Source organism: Heteronotia binoei, chromosome 11 (genome assembly GCF_032191835.1).
Source record: "Heteronotia binoei isolate CCM8104 ecotype False Entrance Well chromosome 11, APGP_CSIRO_Hbin_v1, whole genome shotgun sequence".
NCBI lineage: Eukaryota > Metazoa > Chordata > Lepidosauria > Squamata > Gekkonidae > Heteronotia > Heteronotia binoei.
In genome coordinates this window covers 63,897,828-63,916,408 of record NC_083233.1, presented here as the reverse complement: position 1 = coordinate 63,916,408, position 18,581 = coordinate 63,897,828, and the positions used below count along the sequence as shown (strand labels likewise).

Genomic DNA, 18,581 nt, shown 5'->3' with positions numbered 1-18,581 from the left:
CTTTCACGTCACCTACCGCCTGGTCCGTCCAACTGGAGACGCTGGGGATCGAACCGGGACCCTCTGCATGTCAAGGAGATGCTCTGCCACTGAGCCAGCCACAGCCCCTCCCCTAAACAGCTCTGCTCTCCTAAACAGGTCTACTCAGAGGTGTTATGCAGCTGGGATTACTCTCGGGAAAGTGTCTTTAGGATTGCAAGCTTAGTCTCATATGTATATGTATAGTCTCTGTGTGTGTGTATACTCACACCAATGTTCCCTCTAAACTGTGGAGTCTTGTGAGCAAAAATTTTATTTTGTGAGCTACTGGCATTAAAGTTTTGAGCTACTGCATCAATTAGTTTGTTCTGGGGCCATTTTTCCTGAGCTGAGACAAAAATGTGTGAGCTGGCTCACACTAACTCAACTTAGAGGGAACACTAACTCACACACATATGAAACTATACTATATAGAGAGAGTCTCATATAGGTATATAGTCTCATATAGCCTGCCTCGGCGGGGAGGGCGGGGTATAAATAAAAATTTATTATTATTATTATTATTATTATTATTATTATTATTATTATTATTATTATTATTATTATTGTTGTTGTTGTTGTTGTTGTTGTTGTTGTTGTTGTTGTTGTTGTTGTTGTTGTTGTTGTTGTTATTATTATTATTATTACGTTTGAAAACTGATTTGGTCGAACCGATCTCCGTCCTTGGACCGCTAGGAACAAGCTGGAAAAGAAACGCTCAAAGGAGATGCCTCCTTGTCCGCAGGTGTCGTCGGCGTGGTTTTCAAACGAAGGCCCTAATCTTCTCTAATGGGGCGCCCCAGCAGTTCCACCGTCTCCAGCGCTGCCGGTTTCCACCACTGCGATCCTGACTGTAAACGAACCCCGAAGAGGAGCGGCCTCATCCTTTCGACCCTAACTGCAAATGTATCGTTTGGATTTTCAGTCCCCCTTCCACACGACATCAATGTCCCTGACCAGATTTCGGGGCGCTGGGTTCCACTGAGGGAGGGGCGGGATGGGAGCTGGAGTGCATAAGTCTATCATTAATGGTTTTTATGCCCTCCAAGGGGGCGTTCGCACTACACTATATAACGTGTTTTGCAACTGGGTTTTTACTGTGTGAGACTAGCAAAACTCCAGCTGCAAAACGCATTATTTAGTGTAGTGTGAACCGATGTTCCCTCTAAACTGCAGAGTCTTTTGAGCAAAAATTCCACTTTGTGAGCTACTGGCATTCAAGAGGTGAGCGACTGCACCCATTAGTGTGCTCTGGGGTCATCCTTCCTGAGCTAAGACAAAAAATGTGTGAGCTGGAGGCTAAAAACCTGTGAGCTGGCTCACCTAACTCAGCTTAGAGGGAACACTGGTGTGAACGCCCCCCAAACTGGCATCCTTTGAATTCTGAAGCCGAGCCGTTCATTTTACAGCGCATCCTACTTGCCCGTGGGATCGGAAAAGCGCGTCGGGCTGCTGGTAAAAAAAAATTAACAAAATAAAATGAAATCTCAACAATTGTGTTTGGGTTTTGTTTTATGTCGGTGTCTGAGACTGAGAGACGGCGGTTCCTCCGTCTGCGATAAAAGGGAGGGACGGTGGCTCAGTGGTAGAGCATCTGCTTGGTAAGCAGAAGGTCCCAGGTTCAATCCCTGGCATCTCCAAAAAAGGGTCCAGGCAAATAGGTGCGTAAAACCTCAAAACCCTGGAGAGCCGCTGCCAGTCTGAGTAGACAATACTGACTTTGATAGACCAAAGGTCTGACTCAGTATAAGGCAGCTTCATATGTTCAAAAGGCTGTCAGTGTGCGGCTATTCCGCTTCGAGGGTTTAAAGGGGAGGGGGCGGGGAATAAGACCAGAGTTCTTGTCGAGGCGACCGATTAAGGCGGCCATGTGAAGCATCTGGACCTTACTTGGGAGCAAGTCCCAAACGGAACCAGTGAGATTTTCACACCGACGCAGGCAAGCCAGTTGCGCCGTAAATCTTTTGACTTAAGCCGGTTTCAGTCCTCCAGAAATAAACTGGCTGAAATCCAAGGGTAGCTGCTCTGTCAGGGCGGGGTTTCGGGGCATGCAGCTGAGTCCAAAAGTAGGGTTGTAGCACTAGAGAGAGGCGCGGCAGAAATGAATGGCAGGACCCAGGAAATGGGACGGGACTGTAACAAAACCATTCAGAAAGACGCTTGGAGGTAAAGAGGCTGTATTTTCTGCAAAATAACCCCAGGGGTTATTTTGCAGAAAAAGAGATGCCAGAGCTAATCAACACAACTCATCTGCATAACGCATTTGCATATGCCCCACACGCCACACCGCTAACTTCACCGGAGGGTGTACTAAATTATATCAGCTCAGCATCTACCTTGAAATGTTTCTTGAAGTATAATTGCCACCTTACTCCCATCATAATTTTAAAATTACTTTCTCCTATGTGGCCACAGTGTCAGGATGAAGATTTCCATCAGTCTGTTTTATAGGTTTTGGTTATTTCCCCGTTTTTTGGTGGGGAAAATGAGAAAGTTTGTCAAAATCTTAGAGTTCATCAAAATTCTCAAGGGGGTGTGTGTGTTGAGCAATGGAACCCAGAAGCAAGTATTTTTTTAAGGGGGGGGGGGGTAAGACAGAAAAAGCACAATAAAATTTAGAGCGTCCGGAGCTCCGCCTGTGAGCTCCTACCCACAATGAGGCCTGGTTATACCGCTGTATTTAGGCTGTACTATCTGTTGCCCTGCGCAGGCTCTCACTGTGTTGTTTGTTAGTTTTTTGCAACCTTTAATGTGTCATCATCACACTTATGCTATGCCTCACCACTGTTTTTGATCTCTGGATGGTTCCACTTTCAGATCTTTACAAATCTTTAAGGTATTGTCCATTGGACGTCCCATCCTGCTGATAGCATCGATTTATTCTGGGTAATCCATCTGGAGTTCCAACGGGAAAGACGGACTACGAATAACGTTAAAAAGTAAGGTGGTAAAGGGGACTGTACCGCTTCAGGGATGTTTAAAAATTACGCTATCCCGTTGTTTTTAACTCCCTGCAAGGGGGAGGGGGAACATCGTCGATAGGATGTTTTCTACCCAAGGAAACGTTCAAATGTGATCCTTAGAACTTCAGTTTTTAAAAAAATTACTGTGTGTTCCACCCCCACCCCCCCGCAGGACTCTAACACCTCCAGCCAGATGCGTTTGCAGTCTGGGCCAGAACAGCTGGGGTGGAGGGCAACGCTTCCTCTAAACTGTGGAGGAGTCTTGTGAGCAAAAATTCTGCTTCGCGAGCAACTGGCGCGAAAGTTGCGAGCGACTGCAAAAATTAGTTTGCTCTCTGGGGCTCTCTGGGGCCAATGTGTGAGCCGGAGGCTTAAAGACTGCGAGCTAGCTCACACAAACTCAGCTTAGAGGGAACCCTGGTGGGGGATCCGGCTGACGCAGCCAACCGAATGGCCTTGAAACGGCAGGAAAGTTGAAGGGTTTGGCTTCTGGGGGCTGCAGAACCGACCCAAAGGCCAGAGACTGGTGATCGGACCTCGGCGGTGGGGAAGCCGCCGATCGTTCTCAAAGCAGCGGGATTAGGGCCGGCTCGGGAGAAGCGGGGCTTGAGAGGAAGGGCAGATTTACACGGGGTTAGCGCGAGTCCCCTTGGCTCTGGTTCCCACTGGCATTAGGATGGCGGCATGGCGCTGCACAGCTGCTGAGCGCCGAGCCTTCTGGGCTCAAGGGGGGCTGGGACGGTGCAAAACGCTTTGGGACCAATACTTCCTCAGAGCTGTGGAGGGCACAAAATCTGCTTTGTGAGGCTACTGCCATTAAAGTTGCCAGCTCCTGCATAAATTATTGCCGGGGCCATTTTTCCTGAGCGAAGACAAAAATGTGGGAGCCGGAGGCGACTTAGAGGGAACATTGGTCATGGCCCTGTATCTCTAGGTGCCTGAAATTTAACCATCTTTTAGTCTGTTCCAGAGCCTTTTGGTAGAAAAAGTCCAGCAGGAACTCATTTGCATATCAGGCCACACCCCCTGACACGTTCCTGGGCCTTCCTGCTAAAAGAAAAGGGGGGGGGAATCCCTGGTCTGTTCACACTTCTCTGATGGCTCCTCAGCAGAGTCAGTGTTCAGACTCCATAGCGAAAAGAATGCAGATATTTTCAGGAAGGGATGCGCCAATTTCTGCCTTGCACATTTAAAAACCAGGCACAAGTGTTCCAAGGCTACTAAGTGCCGACCACACTCCCTCGAAGCTGCAGTGTCTTGTGAGCAAAAATTCTACTTCGTGAGCAACTGTCATTAAAGTGGTGAGGCGGCTGCAAAAATTAGTTTGCTCTGGGGCCACTTTTCCTGAGCGAAGACAAAAATGTGTGAGCCGGAGGCTAAAACATTGTGAGCTAGCTCACACTAACTCCGCTTAGAGGGAACGCTGCTTGGGACCGCCTCGTTACTCGGGGTTCAGGGACAAAATAATGTTCTCTTGGCGATCGGATTCTGGAAAAGGCTCAGAGCGGAGGCGGCGATCACACACACGAAATAATGCACTTTCGATCCACTTTTCAACTGGATTTTATTGGGCGCACTGGCGAAATCCAGTTGGAAAGTGGGCGGGAAGTGAATGGAAAGCGCATTATTTCGTGTATGTGAGATCGCAGCCTGAGAGACCCCATCACAATACAAAATCCCCACAATCCACCTAATCTACGCCGGTTTGGAGAGCAGGGAAGCTGGCGAGAAAAGGCCTCTAAAACCCCGGCCGCGGACTTCTTTCCTGGGGAACCTCCGCAGCTTTCCGCCGCAACAAAATCGAGAGCTGCAAGCTTTCCTTGGGTTGTGCCGGGTCCGGCGGAGCGCAGACTAAGCTCAACAAAACAGCTTCCTTGCACGGGTAACATTAACCTCTCAAGAAGAGGCCTCGCACGGAGGCTTTTTTCTAGAAGCCCCAGTGGGACAGACAAACCGGATAAAGATCGAGGTAGTATCTGAAGATAGAAGCCCCGTGGCGCAGAGTGGTAAAGCTGCAGTACTGCAGCCCGAGCTCTCTGCTCAGAACCTGAGTTCGATCCCCGCGGAAGGTGGGTTCAGGTAGCCGGCTCCAGGTTGACTCAGCCTTCCATCCTTCCGAAGTAGGTAAAATGAGTACCCAGTTTGCTGGGGTGGGGACGTGTAGATGACTGGGGAAGGCAATGGCAAAGCCACCCCGCAAAAAGTCTGCCGTTAAAATGCCGTGATGCGACGTCACCCCAGAGTTGGAAAGGACTGGTGCTTGCACAGGGGACTACCTCTACCTTTAGTATCTGAAGAAGTGAGCAAGTGACTCAGGAAAGCTCGTGCCCTGTCGCAAATTCTGTTCCACTTTAAGGCGCTACTGGTCTCTTTTTCGACTAAGACAAACTTGGGCGCGAGCAGCGACCACCGGATTTTGCTGCGTTTAGAAATCGTGCCTCAGCTACTTTCATTGCCCCACACCTCGAAATAAGAGGGAGGCTCGCTCACTCCTTTCAGGACTGTGGCCTAGACTTCTGTATTGTTGCCTGATAGATCCAGGTGGGCAGCCCTGTTGGTCTGAAGCAGTAGAACAAAGTAGGAGTCCAGTGGCACCTCTAAGACCAACAAAGTTTTATTCAGAATGTCAGTTTTCGTGTGCATGCAAACGCCATCGTTGTCTGATGAAGTGTGCATGCACACGAAAGCTTACATTCTGACTAAAACTTTGTTGGTCTTAGAGGTACTACTGGATTCCTACTTTGTTGTATTGTTGCCTGTCACTGCAAGGACGCTCCGACTTGGCTTCTACACCGTTTGACGTGTTGTGTTCAAATGCTCGTGCTTTGTTTTAGCTCTGTTTTAAATTTCTGCTGGTGTTCAGATTTCTGCCCTCCTCCAAAGCCCCTGGTGCAGAGTGTTAAAGCTGCAGTACTGCAGTCCTAAGCTCTGCTCACGACCTGAGTTCGAACCCCGGTGGAAGCTGGTTTTTCAGGTAGCTGGCTCGAGGTTGACTCAGCCTTCCATCCTTCCGAAGTCGGTAAAATGAGTACCCAGCTTGCTGGGGGGGAAGTGTAAAAGACTGGGGAAGGCAATGGCAAACCACCCCGAAAAAAAAAAAAGTCCGCCATGAAAACGTTGTGAACGCAACGTCACCCCAGAGTCAGAAAGGACTGGTGCTTGCACAGAGGAGCTTTCCTTTTTCCCAAACCCTATTGCGCTGTTCATTGGATGTCCTGTTAATCGTCTTTCGATTTACACTATGTAATCCGCCCTTTTGAGTCGCAGTGAGAAAGGCAGACTATAAATAACAAAGAAATACAATTCAGGTGGGCAGCCGCGTTGGTCCGAAGCAGCAGAACCAAGTTTGAGCCCAGTGGCACTTTTAAGACCAACAAAGTTTTTATCCAAGGTATAAGCTTTCGGGTGCATGCGTCTGAAGTCAAGCGTGCGTGCGTGCGCGCGCACGAAAGTTTACACCTTGAGTAACATTTTGTTGGTCTTGAAGGTGCCTCTGGACTCAAACTCAGTAAAGAAAAAACGTAGCACTGAGTAAGCCTCATTGCCGTCAAGGCTGGGAATCCTAAACGGAGTCACACCATTCTAAATCCATTGAGTTTACCGAGCTTAGAGGCGCGTGACTCATGTTAGGATGGCGCTGGCCCTGTCTTGGCAAAATTGAAAGCACCTTTAGAAGAGATTCCCCTCTTCCAACGTCATTGGCTGATAATCCAGTCTCCTCCCACCTCCCAATTCGCGACAGTTCGTTTAAGCAAGTTGGGGGGGGGGGCCTAAGGAGGCTTCCTCGGAAGTAAATCTCAGCGAGTTCTCGGGAGCTTTTTCCCCATCAGTGCGGCTGACACAAGACGAAATGCCTTTCGGCTTCAATGGGGTTTGGATACAGACGCATCCGCTTCACTGAGTTGCGGGCTGTTAAAAGAAGGCTCTCCTGGGTGCTTCGCAGCCTGCTCTGGAGACGGGCCCCCCTTATTAACCTCCTTTCCAGGCGGCCAGGCTGGGTTCAGCCTCTCCCCAAGGTCACCTCTTCCAGCGCAGGGGCAGACGGGAGCGGGGAGCAGGAGCCGTCCAGACGGCGTGGCTGGAGTGTGCGCGCCTCAGGAGCCAGAAAGGAGTCCGGGAAGCCTTCCAGGGAGAGGCGAAATCATCGCCGAAAGCAACGCAGCCTTGGCTGGGCAGCTCGCAGGTCCCCCTGGCTTCTTAAAAGGAAAGCCCATCAACGCTATTGGGATTTCATCGAGAACAGGGAGCGAGCAAATGCCATGGCCGTCGCCCGGCTTTGCTTCCAGACGAAGCTTTCAGCATTAAAGCTGTCGGACGAGAAGGAGGCCAGCTCGCCGATTTTGGGGAGTAAAACCGTCTCCCCCCTCCCCCGCAGGCAGGGTTGGATTAACAATTAGGCCAAGTAGGCGCTGGCCTAGGGGCCCCCACGCCTTTCGGGGCGCCGGGCCTGCTCCCCACACCCCGTTTCCCCCTTGCTTGTAGCCCTCCCAGCCTGCACAGCCAGCAACAGAGCCGCTGTTTGCCTGACTTGTCTGGTGTGGCTGCTGACCTCGTCTCCAAGTTTGCCTCTCTCTCCTTCTCCCCCGCAGCTTTGTCAAAGGGGCTTTTGGGAAGGTGCCTGCAGGCTGCAGCGGGGGCCACGGGTGGCGGCGCCAGCGCTCCAACTCTGAGATAATTTGTGAGGGGGGGGGTTCCCAAGATTTTGACTGCCTAGGGGCCTCCCCAGGGTTTAATCCAGCACTGCCCCCAGGCCTACGCACATGGCTAGGCTGGCCAAGAGAGCCCTCCCCCCCCCCACTGCTCAGGCGTAAGAAATATCAAACCTTCCAGGTGTGTCCAAGGAGGGTATCCAAGGACAAAGGCTGTGGTCGCACACACTCAATAATGCACTTTCAATCCACTTCCAGCGCACTTTCCAACTGCATTTTACTGTGTGAACTGGCAAAACCCAGCTAGAAAGTGCATTAAAAGTGGGTTGAAAGTGCATTATATAGTGTGTGTGATCGCAGCCAAAATCGCCTGTGGCTGCGGGGAATTCCTTCGAGAATCGGTCGCCGGGCTTCCCAACAACCCTCTGCTCTTGTGGAAGAGGCCGTTCTGACGGGCAGACGTTGTTTACAGACGGGCTGGGCCAAAATCAAAATGCAAAAATAAAACAACTCATCAGGACACCTTTTATTGGGGCCAGTCCAAACGACGCAAAAGGGCACACAAGCTTTTGAGTTTTCCAGAATTCTTCTTCCAGCTGGATGTTAGTAAACAATTATTTTCAGAGCAGTAGGGAAAGGGGGAAGAAAAGAAAAGGTGTTTCGGGCCATGGTTTTAAAGGCCTTTTCTCGCCAGCGCCCCTGCAGTCAACGCAGGCCTGCAAGTGGATCTACAATAGGTGGATTAGATCCAGAGAAGTTAGCCGAGTTCTGCAAAATAGTGAAGAGCCCAGTAGCACCTTGGAGACTAACCATTTTTATGGGAGCATAAGCTTTCGAGAAAAACAGCTTTCTTATTATTAACCTGCATCTAACGAAGAGCGCTGTGTTTCTCCAAAGCTTATGCAACGATAAAAATGGTTAAGTCTTAAAGGTGTTACTGGGCTCTTTACTAGTTGGTGGCTTGTGGGATTTTTATTTTATTGGTAATGTTACGGGGTCATGAGAACATAAGGGAAGCCATGTTGGATCAGGCCAATGGCCCATCCAGTCCAACATTCTGTGCCACACAGTGGCCCCAAAACCCAGGTGCCATCAGGAGAGTCAGGGTCACTTAGCGACTGGCCTTTCCCTTGATTTCCGAGGAGAGCGTTTTTCCAAAGCCTACCCGCCGCGGTCCCTTATTGTGGTCTTATTCCCTCGGGCGGGTTTGCATTTGACAGGCCCCACTAATCCTGGCCTATTCCCGGGGAGGCCGAGCCGCTCGGGCGACACCGAGGGCAGCTCTTCTCCCCAGGTCCTTGTGGAAAGCTAAACACTGGAAAGCGCCCCGGGCTACAGCGGGCGAAGGCGAACTGTGCCCGTTGCGAGCAGACAGCTGTTCCCGCCCGGGTGTCCCCTGACGGCTCAAGGCCTCGCCCTCCTCGGCACCAGAAACCCGGGCTTTGTGCAGGAGGGAGCGCGCCCGCGCCCTCGGTGAGCCCCTCGGCCTTGCAAAGGCGAACCGTCTCCAAAAGGCAACCTTTACCGGAACCCAAGCAGGCAACGCTCTTCACCTAACTCGGTTCTCCTAAAGTGGCACTCCGGTCCTTATACACAAAAGCGCCCACAAACTATTACCAACCAAGGGCGCAACAGCCGTTGTCATTTTAGCCGATGGAGGCTGGATTCGCTTTGAGTCTTACCAACCTCCTACTCGCCTCCTGTTTACGTTTCATGGAGGAAAACCCCAACTTAATGGAGAAACCCCCAAAGTTTGCTTTTTTCAAAAAGGATAGTCAGAGAACCTTATCGAGAACAGCAAAGCAAGAGCCCCTAATGACTGCTCCCGGGATGTTTTCACCAGGGACCGAAAGCCTGTTTTTTTGCTTTTGCCTAAATGTTCACACTCTCCCCAAGATTATAGGCTGTTCTGTTTCTCAAGACAGTTGGGGGAGACAGAAGCCCCCAAACGACAAGAAATAGTATCTTTGTTGAGTGTTTTCTCATTTCAGCTTTCCTTCACTCCAGAACGGTTCTTTTCTCCTCGTTCAAGGAAACGCACTGGCCAGGGCTGTCCCGGGAGGCGCTTCACTCATCTCTGTTAAAGGGTCTCTCACGCAGACCCTCAGCAACCTTCAGTGAAAACAATAATCCTTTCTCCCGTGTAAAAAAAAAAAAATTCTGTGCTCCCAGAAGAGCTATCGGGATTTGAAGTTTATTTTTAGATGTAGCAAATTTGATTTGTCTACTTGGCGCTAGAAAGTCTTTTCTTGGAATCCCCAGTTCCAGCATCCCTCGCAATCACCAACGTTAAGTGCTTTGTGAATAATAAAATGTATTTGAGTCTGTTTTTTTTAGCATTTATAACCCTCTATTTCTCAAAAAAAAAAAAAAAAGATATCTGGGGTTGCTATGCGATTCCACCCAGAATGCAGGGTTTGATTCCAGTCGGGTTTGATTCCAGTCCCCACCCCCCCCGCGCGCATCTTAAAACACAATATATTAATAATCCTTCCACAGCTCCACGTGTTAGTCGAATTAAATAGGGGAGGGGGGGAGATCTAAACAAAAACAGAGCTGCAAATCCAACCCCTTCCCCCCTCTTCTTTTATTTCTCTCCCTCCCCCCCTTTTTGGTAAAACCCCTAACAAATAGGACAGAAGGGAGACCCCCGGGATCCGGATCCACGCTAAGAAAAGGTGTCCGAAACAAATCCGGAATTATTGTTTTGTTTGTCAAATGCATGGATGCTTGGACTTCTCCCCTGTGCCTATAAAACCCGGCTGCCACCCACCCACTCACCCACTCGCCCTGAATATGCAACCTTTGTTTCATTGCGGCTGTATAGCTTTACCCTCCCCTCTGGCTCCAGAAGGCAGACTGCTCTCCGGTTTCACGCCGGCTGCCTCTCGGCTCTCGCTCCGCTAACTTTATCTCTCCGAGGCCCGGGAAGCCTTCTTTCGATTTGCCTCTCTCCCCCGCTTTTGTGGCTGCCCTGCTGTCTTCTACGCTAGGTTACTACGCTAGGACTGACGCTCCGGGTCAATATGGGCCTCTGGAGCTCAGAGTAACGGAAGGACTCTTTTCTCTCTTGAGCCGAGCGACTTCGGAGGGCGAACCAAGGCCTCTAATACCAGGCAGCTGAATATACCCTGTTTGCTGAGCGATTATGGCGGCGCTCTCTGGGATACAGTTGGGGGGAGGGGGTGTTGGGCCCAGTTTTATGGGCCCCCAAAAATCATAAGGGGGGGGGATTCGCTCCAAGAGAACGCGGTGGGCAGGAGGGCAAGGCTTTGCCAAAATGAAGGCCGCAATTCTATGTACGCTCTCCTGAGGATTGAAGTCCCCCTGACTTCCCCACGGGCAGGCGAGGTTCTAGGGCCCTTGAAAGCCCCGCACGCCTTGGGACAGAGGAGAAGTCCAATCCCTTGCTCAAAAGCAGGGCTCGACGGCTTCCAAAACTGACAGTGACTCCCAAATAAAGGTGGGTGGGGGGTGAAAGTTGGCAATCCTGCGCCCACTCGTTTGGGACCACGGCGAGGTTCGCTTTTGCGCAAACACTGGGGAATGGCGAGGCAACAATACAAGCCTCTGCCGAGCCATTCCAAACCAAGGGAGTCACTCCGTATAGGAATGCACCGCTGAATTCAGGGACTTCTGAAATGGTGAATGTATGGTTGCATCGTGTGTCCTGCCCCCGCCCTCCATTTTCTTCTACACATCCTGCATGCAGAAGTTTCTCAATTGTGTGTGGAGGGGGGAAGGATATTGAATGATGTCCCCGTTTGCAAATCTCCATTCACTAAAAGTCATCTGTACTCGAACAAGGACCTTACGGATCTATGGTCAATATTTGCATAAGACCATCCTGGATAAACTAAGTCGGAAATACCGACAGAGCTCTCGGTTCTCCTCTAAAGGAGAGGGAGGGGGAAGAGTTGTTTCTCAAGGGACAAATCCAAAGCCTTATTCGTTTGGCAAACGGCACACGTGGAGAACCTACAGTCTACGAATTTGCAAAATGACAATACTGGGAAACCACCCCGAGGGATCATAGAATCATAGAGTGGGAAGGGACCTCCAGGGTCATCTAGTCCAACCCCCTGCACAATGCAGGAAATTGACAAATACCTCCCCCTAAATTCACAGGGTCATCTTAGCCCTACTCTCTGCCCGTGACCCATCAGACTTATGGGGTTCAGGCTACCCCCTCCAAACCACCCACTTGAAAACTGATGAGATACACTGCTTTTATATGAGTTAGGTGGAAATCAGGCTTGGTGGCTTTCGTCCTATTACAGCCTTAAAAAATGGAAAACAAAATAATAATTCAGCTCAAAGGAGTCCCAGGTGGTCTTGATAATAGCAGGAAGATTCCTGACATGAATTTATGACAATTTGTAATCTTTCTTGTTTTGTTTTTTTTAAATAAATTCCCAGGCAAGATTTGCACCTGGACCAATAGCAAAAGCATCCTTTCTCAAGGAAATATTTAAAGGGCACCTCCTGGAGCACATATTCGCAGTCCAGAGCAGATACAAAACACACACCATTTTTTTTAAAAAAATAATTTCATTACATACAGTTTTACATTTTTAAAAAGCTACGCGCCACTTGTGTTGTCTCCTGAACCTGGAAAAGGTGAAACTGTCTTTTCCCACCATAAGATAAAAATTTTACGAGGCTCTGTCTGGACGCCTCGACCTTCCCGGGTTCTGACCACTGTAAACAGCCGCCTTCGGGAAGAGCTCTCGGCGTTACTCCCCCCCCCCCACACACACACACACACGACGAAACGCAGAACTCGTCTTTACAGAAAACACAAATGACTGAAAAGCAGATTGCAGTGAAAAATGGGAGGGAGGCAAATCTCTTTCTATTCTTCGAAAACAGGCCTGTAAATGCGCCCCGCTCCCCCCCCCCCCCCATTTGATTCCATGCCCTAAGGGGTGGTGGTGAGGAAATATATATATTTGTACAAGGATCCCATTAAAGGCCTTTGGCAACAGAAGCCCAAATTCGTTGCGCTGCATTGCGGGGAGGCAGGAAAACACAAAACTGTTCCTAGAACCAGGTTTCACAAGAGCTCCAGAAAGACTCCGAACCCAGTCCAAGAGCTCACAGCATGGCGGAAAAAGAATACAGGCTAGAACGATATTAGGGCAGCGGAAGCCGGACTCCTCCTGGGACCTGGTGAGAAACAACAGGCATTGGTGGGATTTTCAGATCCCCCCTCCTGCTCTCAGCCTCTGGGCCTTTCCTAAAAATTGGGGGGGGGGCTCCAATTACAAGCCAAACCACCAAGTTTAGAAAGTGGAACAGGACCATTCAGGAATGTTTCTATAGAAATAAATCCCAATGAGTTCTATAGGAATTTTCTCGCGGTGCAAAAGCAAACGAAAAAGACCAAAGAGGACTGCCTCGGCCCACGTGAAAGGGGTTTTTTTTGGGGGGGGGGGGTCCGGGTGGCATCTTTTATTGCATTCAGGAGACCACAGACGACCCCGGGTCGAATGGGGTTTTTTTTTGGGGGGGGGGGAAGAATACAAGTGCTCCGAGAATGAGTGATTTATACTTTGTGCCAGGAAGCCCAAACCGGTTTGAGAACCGGGGCGGCGGGACTGACGCTTAAAGGAGAAGCAGTTCTCAGACAACGGGGTGCAGGATCTTTTATAATTATTACTTTTAAGAAATGCAAATCGGGCCCCGACGCTTCTTCGGAAGGGCGAGCATTTACCCGCAGGCCCACCTACTCCGGCTGGTCTCCAGCCATTATTTATCGCCGCCGTCATGTTGACAACAATAACTCACCCCTCGTCTGAACTTGGAGCGCTCGCCTCGTTGCCCGTCGGAATTTCGAGGAAACCTCAGGCATTCCGAGCCACCTACATCGACGGCGTTCCACGTGCTCGAAAAGGAACGAAGTAGGGGCTTTTGGAAAACAAACATGGCAACATTTGCGGAGGGGGTGGGTGGGCGGGCAGGCTGCGGGTTGCACCCACTGGATCAAAAGGGATCCGTGTCTCAAAGGCGAAGCTGATACTTTCTTTTTTTAAAGCGCCGACGGAGATGTTTCTGTATCAATGAATTATTAACTGCTTCATGAACGAAGTCTCCGCAGGAAGGAAAACAGGGGAGGACAGGAGGCGAAACCCCGGAAGGCTGGGGGCGATTTAGCGACGAATGCCTGGGAAACAGACGGCTCGGATTCGTTCCACCCCGGGCCATGGGGAAGTTCAAGGAGCCCCACAGCCTCTGCTCCGACCCCGAAGCCTTGCCAGGGGATTTGTTTCTCAGGGTTTCAGTTCTGGGCAAAGCGGAGCTTCGAAACGCAACCCCTGGGCTCTCCGCGGGACTGATTTCTAGGCGGTCGGAAAGATTCTAGATAGCCTGAAATCGAAAGCAGCCCGATCTGCTTCCAAGGGAGCAGGGAGCGAAAGGGAGAGGAACCGAGCTGTGTGCTTAACCTTCCAGCACCCTCGCCCGGGAGGAAGCGCCGCTGGGATCCGGCGGGCAGGGGTCCAAGCCAAACAACGCAAAAGAGCAACAGTACTGGTTTTTCCACGATCGTAGCGCAAGCAGGCTCCCGGCAAACGCGGCTGAGGGCTTGTAAATTGCCTCCGATTTTCGGGACAGAGTTGAGCGTCTGCTGAAATCCTCCCCCTCCCAAAATAAAAAAAAGCAAAGGGGTTTGCAAGCGCAGATGTTTCCCAGTCGAAAGCCTTCGGGTTTATTTATTTATTTATTTTATTGTATCAGATTTATATCCCACCCTCCTCTGACTAGGGAAGAACTCCTTTCGCTGTCAGGGAAAAAGTCACCTTCATAGGAAGGTGCCTAAGAACACTAATAAGGACGCAAAACAGAAAGGAAACACAGAAACTCGACTATTGCCGGCCGCCCTTGGAGGACTCCAGCCTGCTTTCTAAGCAGGAGTTCGCGCCCGGGACTAGAGGCCTCCGAAGGAGGAAAGTTTTTGACCAAGTTTTCCAAAGTTTGTTCACTGGAACCCCCCTGCCGAGGAGCGCACTGTCTCCCAGGGCCGCAGCACGCTGGCCTGTCGGCTTGGGGGCTGCCACGGACAAGCCGGGCCTTCCGAAGGGCATTTCCCGGGGGCAAGCAAGCGCCCCTCGCATTAGACACCTCCAGCCAGGTTCTGAGCAGAGCTGCTTAGGATGGCATAACTGAAAGACCCCCTTCCTGCACACTTCCAGGGTAAGGACTCTGGTCTCTTTAGCATCGCCCCCAACCTCTATAGGATCGCCCCTTCACTGGAACGAAACCACCGCCCCGTATCCAGCGGCCGCTTGCTGTGAGCCTCAGCCGTCCCCTCTTGCAGAGCGCAGCCCGGACAACCGGAGCGCAATCGCGGGGACTTGTTTCGGAGGAAGCCCCCTGGCTAGTCCGTCCTGATCCTCCCGTGCCTCAGTTCTTTTGGCTGCCCTGGGGAGGGGGAGGCCACCAAGTCCGACCCCGCGTCTCCTCTCGCCTTCCCTCCCCCCCCCCCATCATTCTGCAGCCCTCTCCGACCTGCGCCCCCCTCTCATTCCTGCAGGGCAAAGTGCTCGAAGGGGCTCCCCGCAGGGGAGGGGAGGGGGCATGGGAGGGACTGACCTGCCGGCCTTGGTGACGATCATCTCGGTGCCCAGCTGGTTGAACTCGTCCCAGAGCGCCTTCATCTCCAGCTGCACGCTGACGTTGGCCACCTTGGGGTTCTTCTTGACGGGCGCCTTGGCCGAGGCCGGAGCCGCGGAGCCGGCCGCCCCCTCGGGGGTGTCGGGGCTGGAGCCGCTGCCGAAGGAGGAGTAGCCGTGCGGCTGCTGCTGCTGCTGGGGAGGAGGCGGCTGCTGCTGCTGCGGGTGGTGCTGCGGGGCGGCGCAGGGCTCGTAGTGGGGCGGGGGCTCATGCTGCTGGCCGTAGGGGTCCCCGGCGGGCGAGGGCGAGAGGTGCGGGTGGTAGCCGGCGGCGGCGGCCGAGGCGGCGTTGAGGCTGCTGAGGCTGTTGGCCGTGAAGGCTGCGACGTCGCAGAAGTGCGAGAGCTGCGTCAGCCAAGGGCTGGAGATGGCCGAAATCATGCCGCGCCGCGCCTCGCCCGCCCGCCCGCCAGCCCCTCCGCCCCGCAGGCAGCTCTGCGCCCGCCGCACGCCCGCCCCGCCGCACTTATAGCCCGCGCGCCCCGCCTCGCGCCCGCACCGCGCTCCGCACCCGGGGGGAGGGGGCTCTGCCCAGGGAGCGCGCCTGCGCCGCACAGACCCGGCCTGCCTGCCTTCGCTCCCGCAGCCAGTCAGCTGAGCCGGGCGGCGGGGGGGGGGGGGGCTCTTCGGGGCGCAGGCGCTCTCGGGCAGCCGCTTGCCCTCCCTTTGTCTCCCGTCGGGCGCCTCCGAGCCTCTCCTCAGCCTGCCTTGCCCTCCGCTCGGGCTGCAGCGCGCGCCGCTCTCGCCTCTCTCGGGCCGGCCCGCCCCCCCGCCCGCCAGTCTCCTCCCCTCCAGCGCGCGCGCCCAACCCTGGCCCCGCCCCCTCCCCCGCCCAGCCTCCCCCCGGCGCCGCCAAACCAGTTCCCTCCGCGGCGCTGGCTGGCCGAGGACAGGAGAAGGGAGGCCGGCAGGTAAAGCGCGCCTGCCTGAGGGAGGCCTCGCCCAAGAGCCCCGCCGGGCTGATTGGCTGGCAGGAGCGCGCGCCCCACCCCCCCCCCACAACGCCTGGCGCGAGAGAGCGCGCGCTCCTCCCCCCCCCCGGCACGCCGAGCCGCTCGCGGGGAGCCCGAAGCCCGAAGGCGAGGCTGCCTGCGAATGATCGCCCCCCCCCCCCGCTTCCTTGGCGGTCAAGCCCGCGGCCCAGCGGCTCGGCTGGAGTGGCCCGCGGCGGCGGCGGCGGAGGCAATGGGGGCGGGAAGGGGAACCCACTGGGGGTTGTTGTTGGGGGGGGGGGCGATCCTCAACACGCTGCTGGATGGAAGCGCCGCACGGTTCCCTCTCTGCCGCCGAGTGGCTCCTCCTGGAGCTCAGACGCCCCCGCGGTGACGCTTCCCTTGCCGAAAGAGGAGACGGCCGCGGACGTGCGATCGCCTCCCGGGTCTGGCGGTTCTCCTTGGCTGCGATCACACACGTTAAAGAATGCCGTTCCAGTCCATTTTCAACCCGGCTCTTTCCAACCGGGCTCTGCCAGTTCGCACGCTAAACGCCAGTTGGAAAGTGCATTGAAAGTGGATTGAAGCTGCATGATGCCGCAGGCGTGACTGCAGCCCTTGGGGCTGTTTCTTTCCCGGGTCTCCTTCGCCGCCTTCCTCTAGCCAGACCGTCTGCCGATGAGATCGATTCGAATCAAAACGGCTGGAGTGTTGCTTAGGAGGCGGCCGGCCCAGAAATGAAGCCGGTGACATTTCTATCGCCCTTGCCCCCGGACTCACTCACTGGAAAGGAAGCGTCTCGGTTTCAAGGATTAGGGGTCCTAGGAAATATGGGTCAAGGGTTTTTGTCCTATCGAAACATTTTTTAAAAGATGCAATTCAAACAACGAACGTCTGTTTTTAAAAGTAACTTTTAAAATGGCATGTTTTAAAACATATATCAAAACGTGCCTAATAGAGCGAGGGGACCTATTCTGACCCGGGATTTGGCGCAGCCGCGGTTCAGCGGCCGAGGTCTCTTCTTGGAGACCCATAGGAGTGAATGGATCCGCTCCAAAAGACTCTCGTCCCCCATTCATCTGAATGGGGCTCGCAGGAGAGCGCCTGGTCTCCCAAGAGTTCCAATTTGCATCTTATTCCTAACGGTGTGTTTTGCAACTTTTATCTCCCGCTTGGCTTTCCCTCATCCCGGACAAAGGCCCGGCTCTTTCCTTCAACACAGCGAGTGACGGATGGAGACGATCCACCACCCTGATTGACTCTTACACGTTCTGATATCACTGCCCTGGGCCTGCGGTTAGTGTAGGATTTTAGCATTCATACATTTATGCTTGATAGGTTATTTTACAAGACCTCTCCCTGCAATGACTATTACATGATTACAAGGCTCTTGGGGAAAAGTTATTGGCGTTGACTCATTAATTCCCTTCCCCCCGCAACTCCGATTTAACCCCCAGATGCGGGTTAGGAGAAAGTAATTTTTGGCTGAAATTCCGACAGACCTGTAGCAGATTCCGGTCGTACGTCTTTAACTGTATTTAAATCCAATGCGCTCGAAAATAGAACTCGCTCCCAAGTGACTTTGGGATAAGGGTAAGTGTGTTTGATCTATACTATGATTTTACACTCTGCACAATCTGTTTTCTCATTTATTATAGTTATTAATTTTTATTAGACTTTTACTGCAGGCAATTTTGTGCGGGCTTACTCAAAAGTAAGGCCCACGTGTACTTTGCGAAGCAGAGTGAGAGCGTTTGGTGTATATGCGGTACAGAACCGGGAGACGCATGGGTACTTTTCTAAGCCCAAATCTGAACTATCTGAAGTCGAGACCATTTTAGCAAGACTCTCACGTTTAAAATGAATCGGACAGCCTACCGCTGTGTGCGTTTACTCGGAAGTAAGCCTCGCTGTCTTCCACGGGGCTCATCCCCAGTTAATGCGCCTTGGGTGCGCATCCTTACACGTGCCGCACTTCGGCCGGATCGTGCCCTGCGCCTCTGTGCTTCGGCGAGAAAGGCCGGAGATCTCCAGGGGGACTCGGCGCCTCGCCTCCCTGCCTCCCGCTGCCAAATGGGACTACTCTGGAGGAGCTGGAATCATCCTAACTAATCAGTGTCTCGCTCGAGGCTGCCTTGTCGATTGACAGGGAAACTGCAGCCGCCTTGCAAGGCTGAGAAGAGCTCACCGCTCGCCGCCAGGCTGCGATCTTGTGGGAACTTTTATTTGCATTTTGCACCGCTGACGCTCGGGTAGTTCCGGAGCCGGGAACCGGAGCTGCAGAGGCCGAACGGTCCGCCGCTTCAAGCGAGCGGAAGGTTTGGGGAGAGCGCCAGAAATCGCCCT

At 52.9% G+C, this 18,581-nt stretch overlaps 1 protein-coding gene across 2 annotated transcripts in view; it reads right to left on the bottom strand.

The window, feature by feature from the left end:
• Positions 1-15,695, bottom strand: part of TBX1 (T-box transcription factor 1) — a 53,123-nt gene extending 37,428 nt beyond the window's left edge. For both annotated transcript variants that reach the window (XM_060250022.1, XM_060250023.1), the window contains exon 1: positions 15,224-15,695. In XM_060250022.1, coding sequence (XP_060106005.1) covers positions 15,224-15,684 — 461 coding nt within the window. In that variant the 5' untranslated portion in view covers positions 15,685-15,695. The remainder of the gene's footprint in view (positions 1-15,223) is intronic.
• Positions 15,696-18,581: the final 2,886 nt, after the last annotated feature.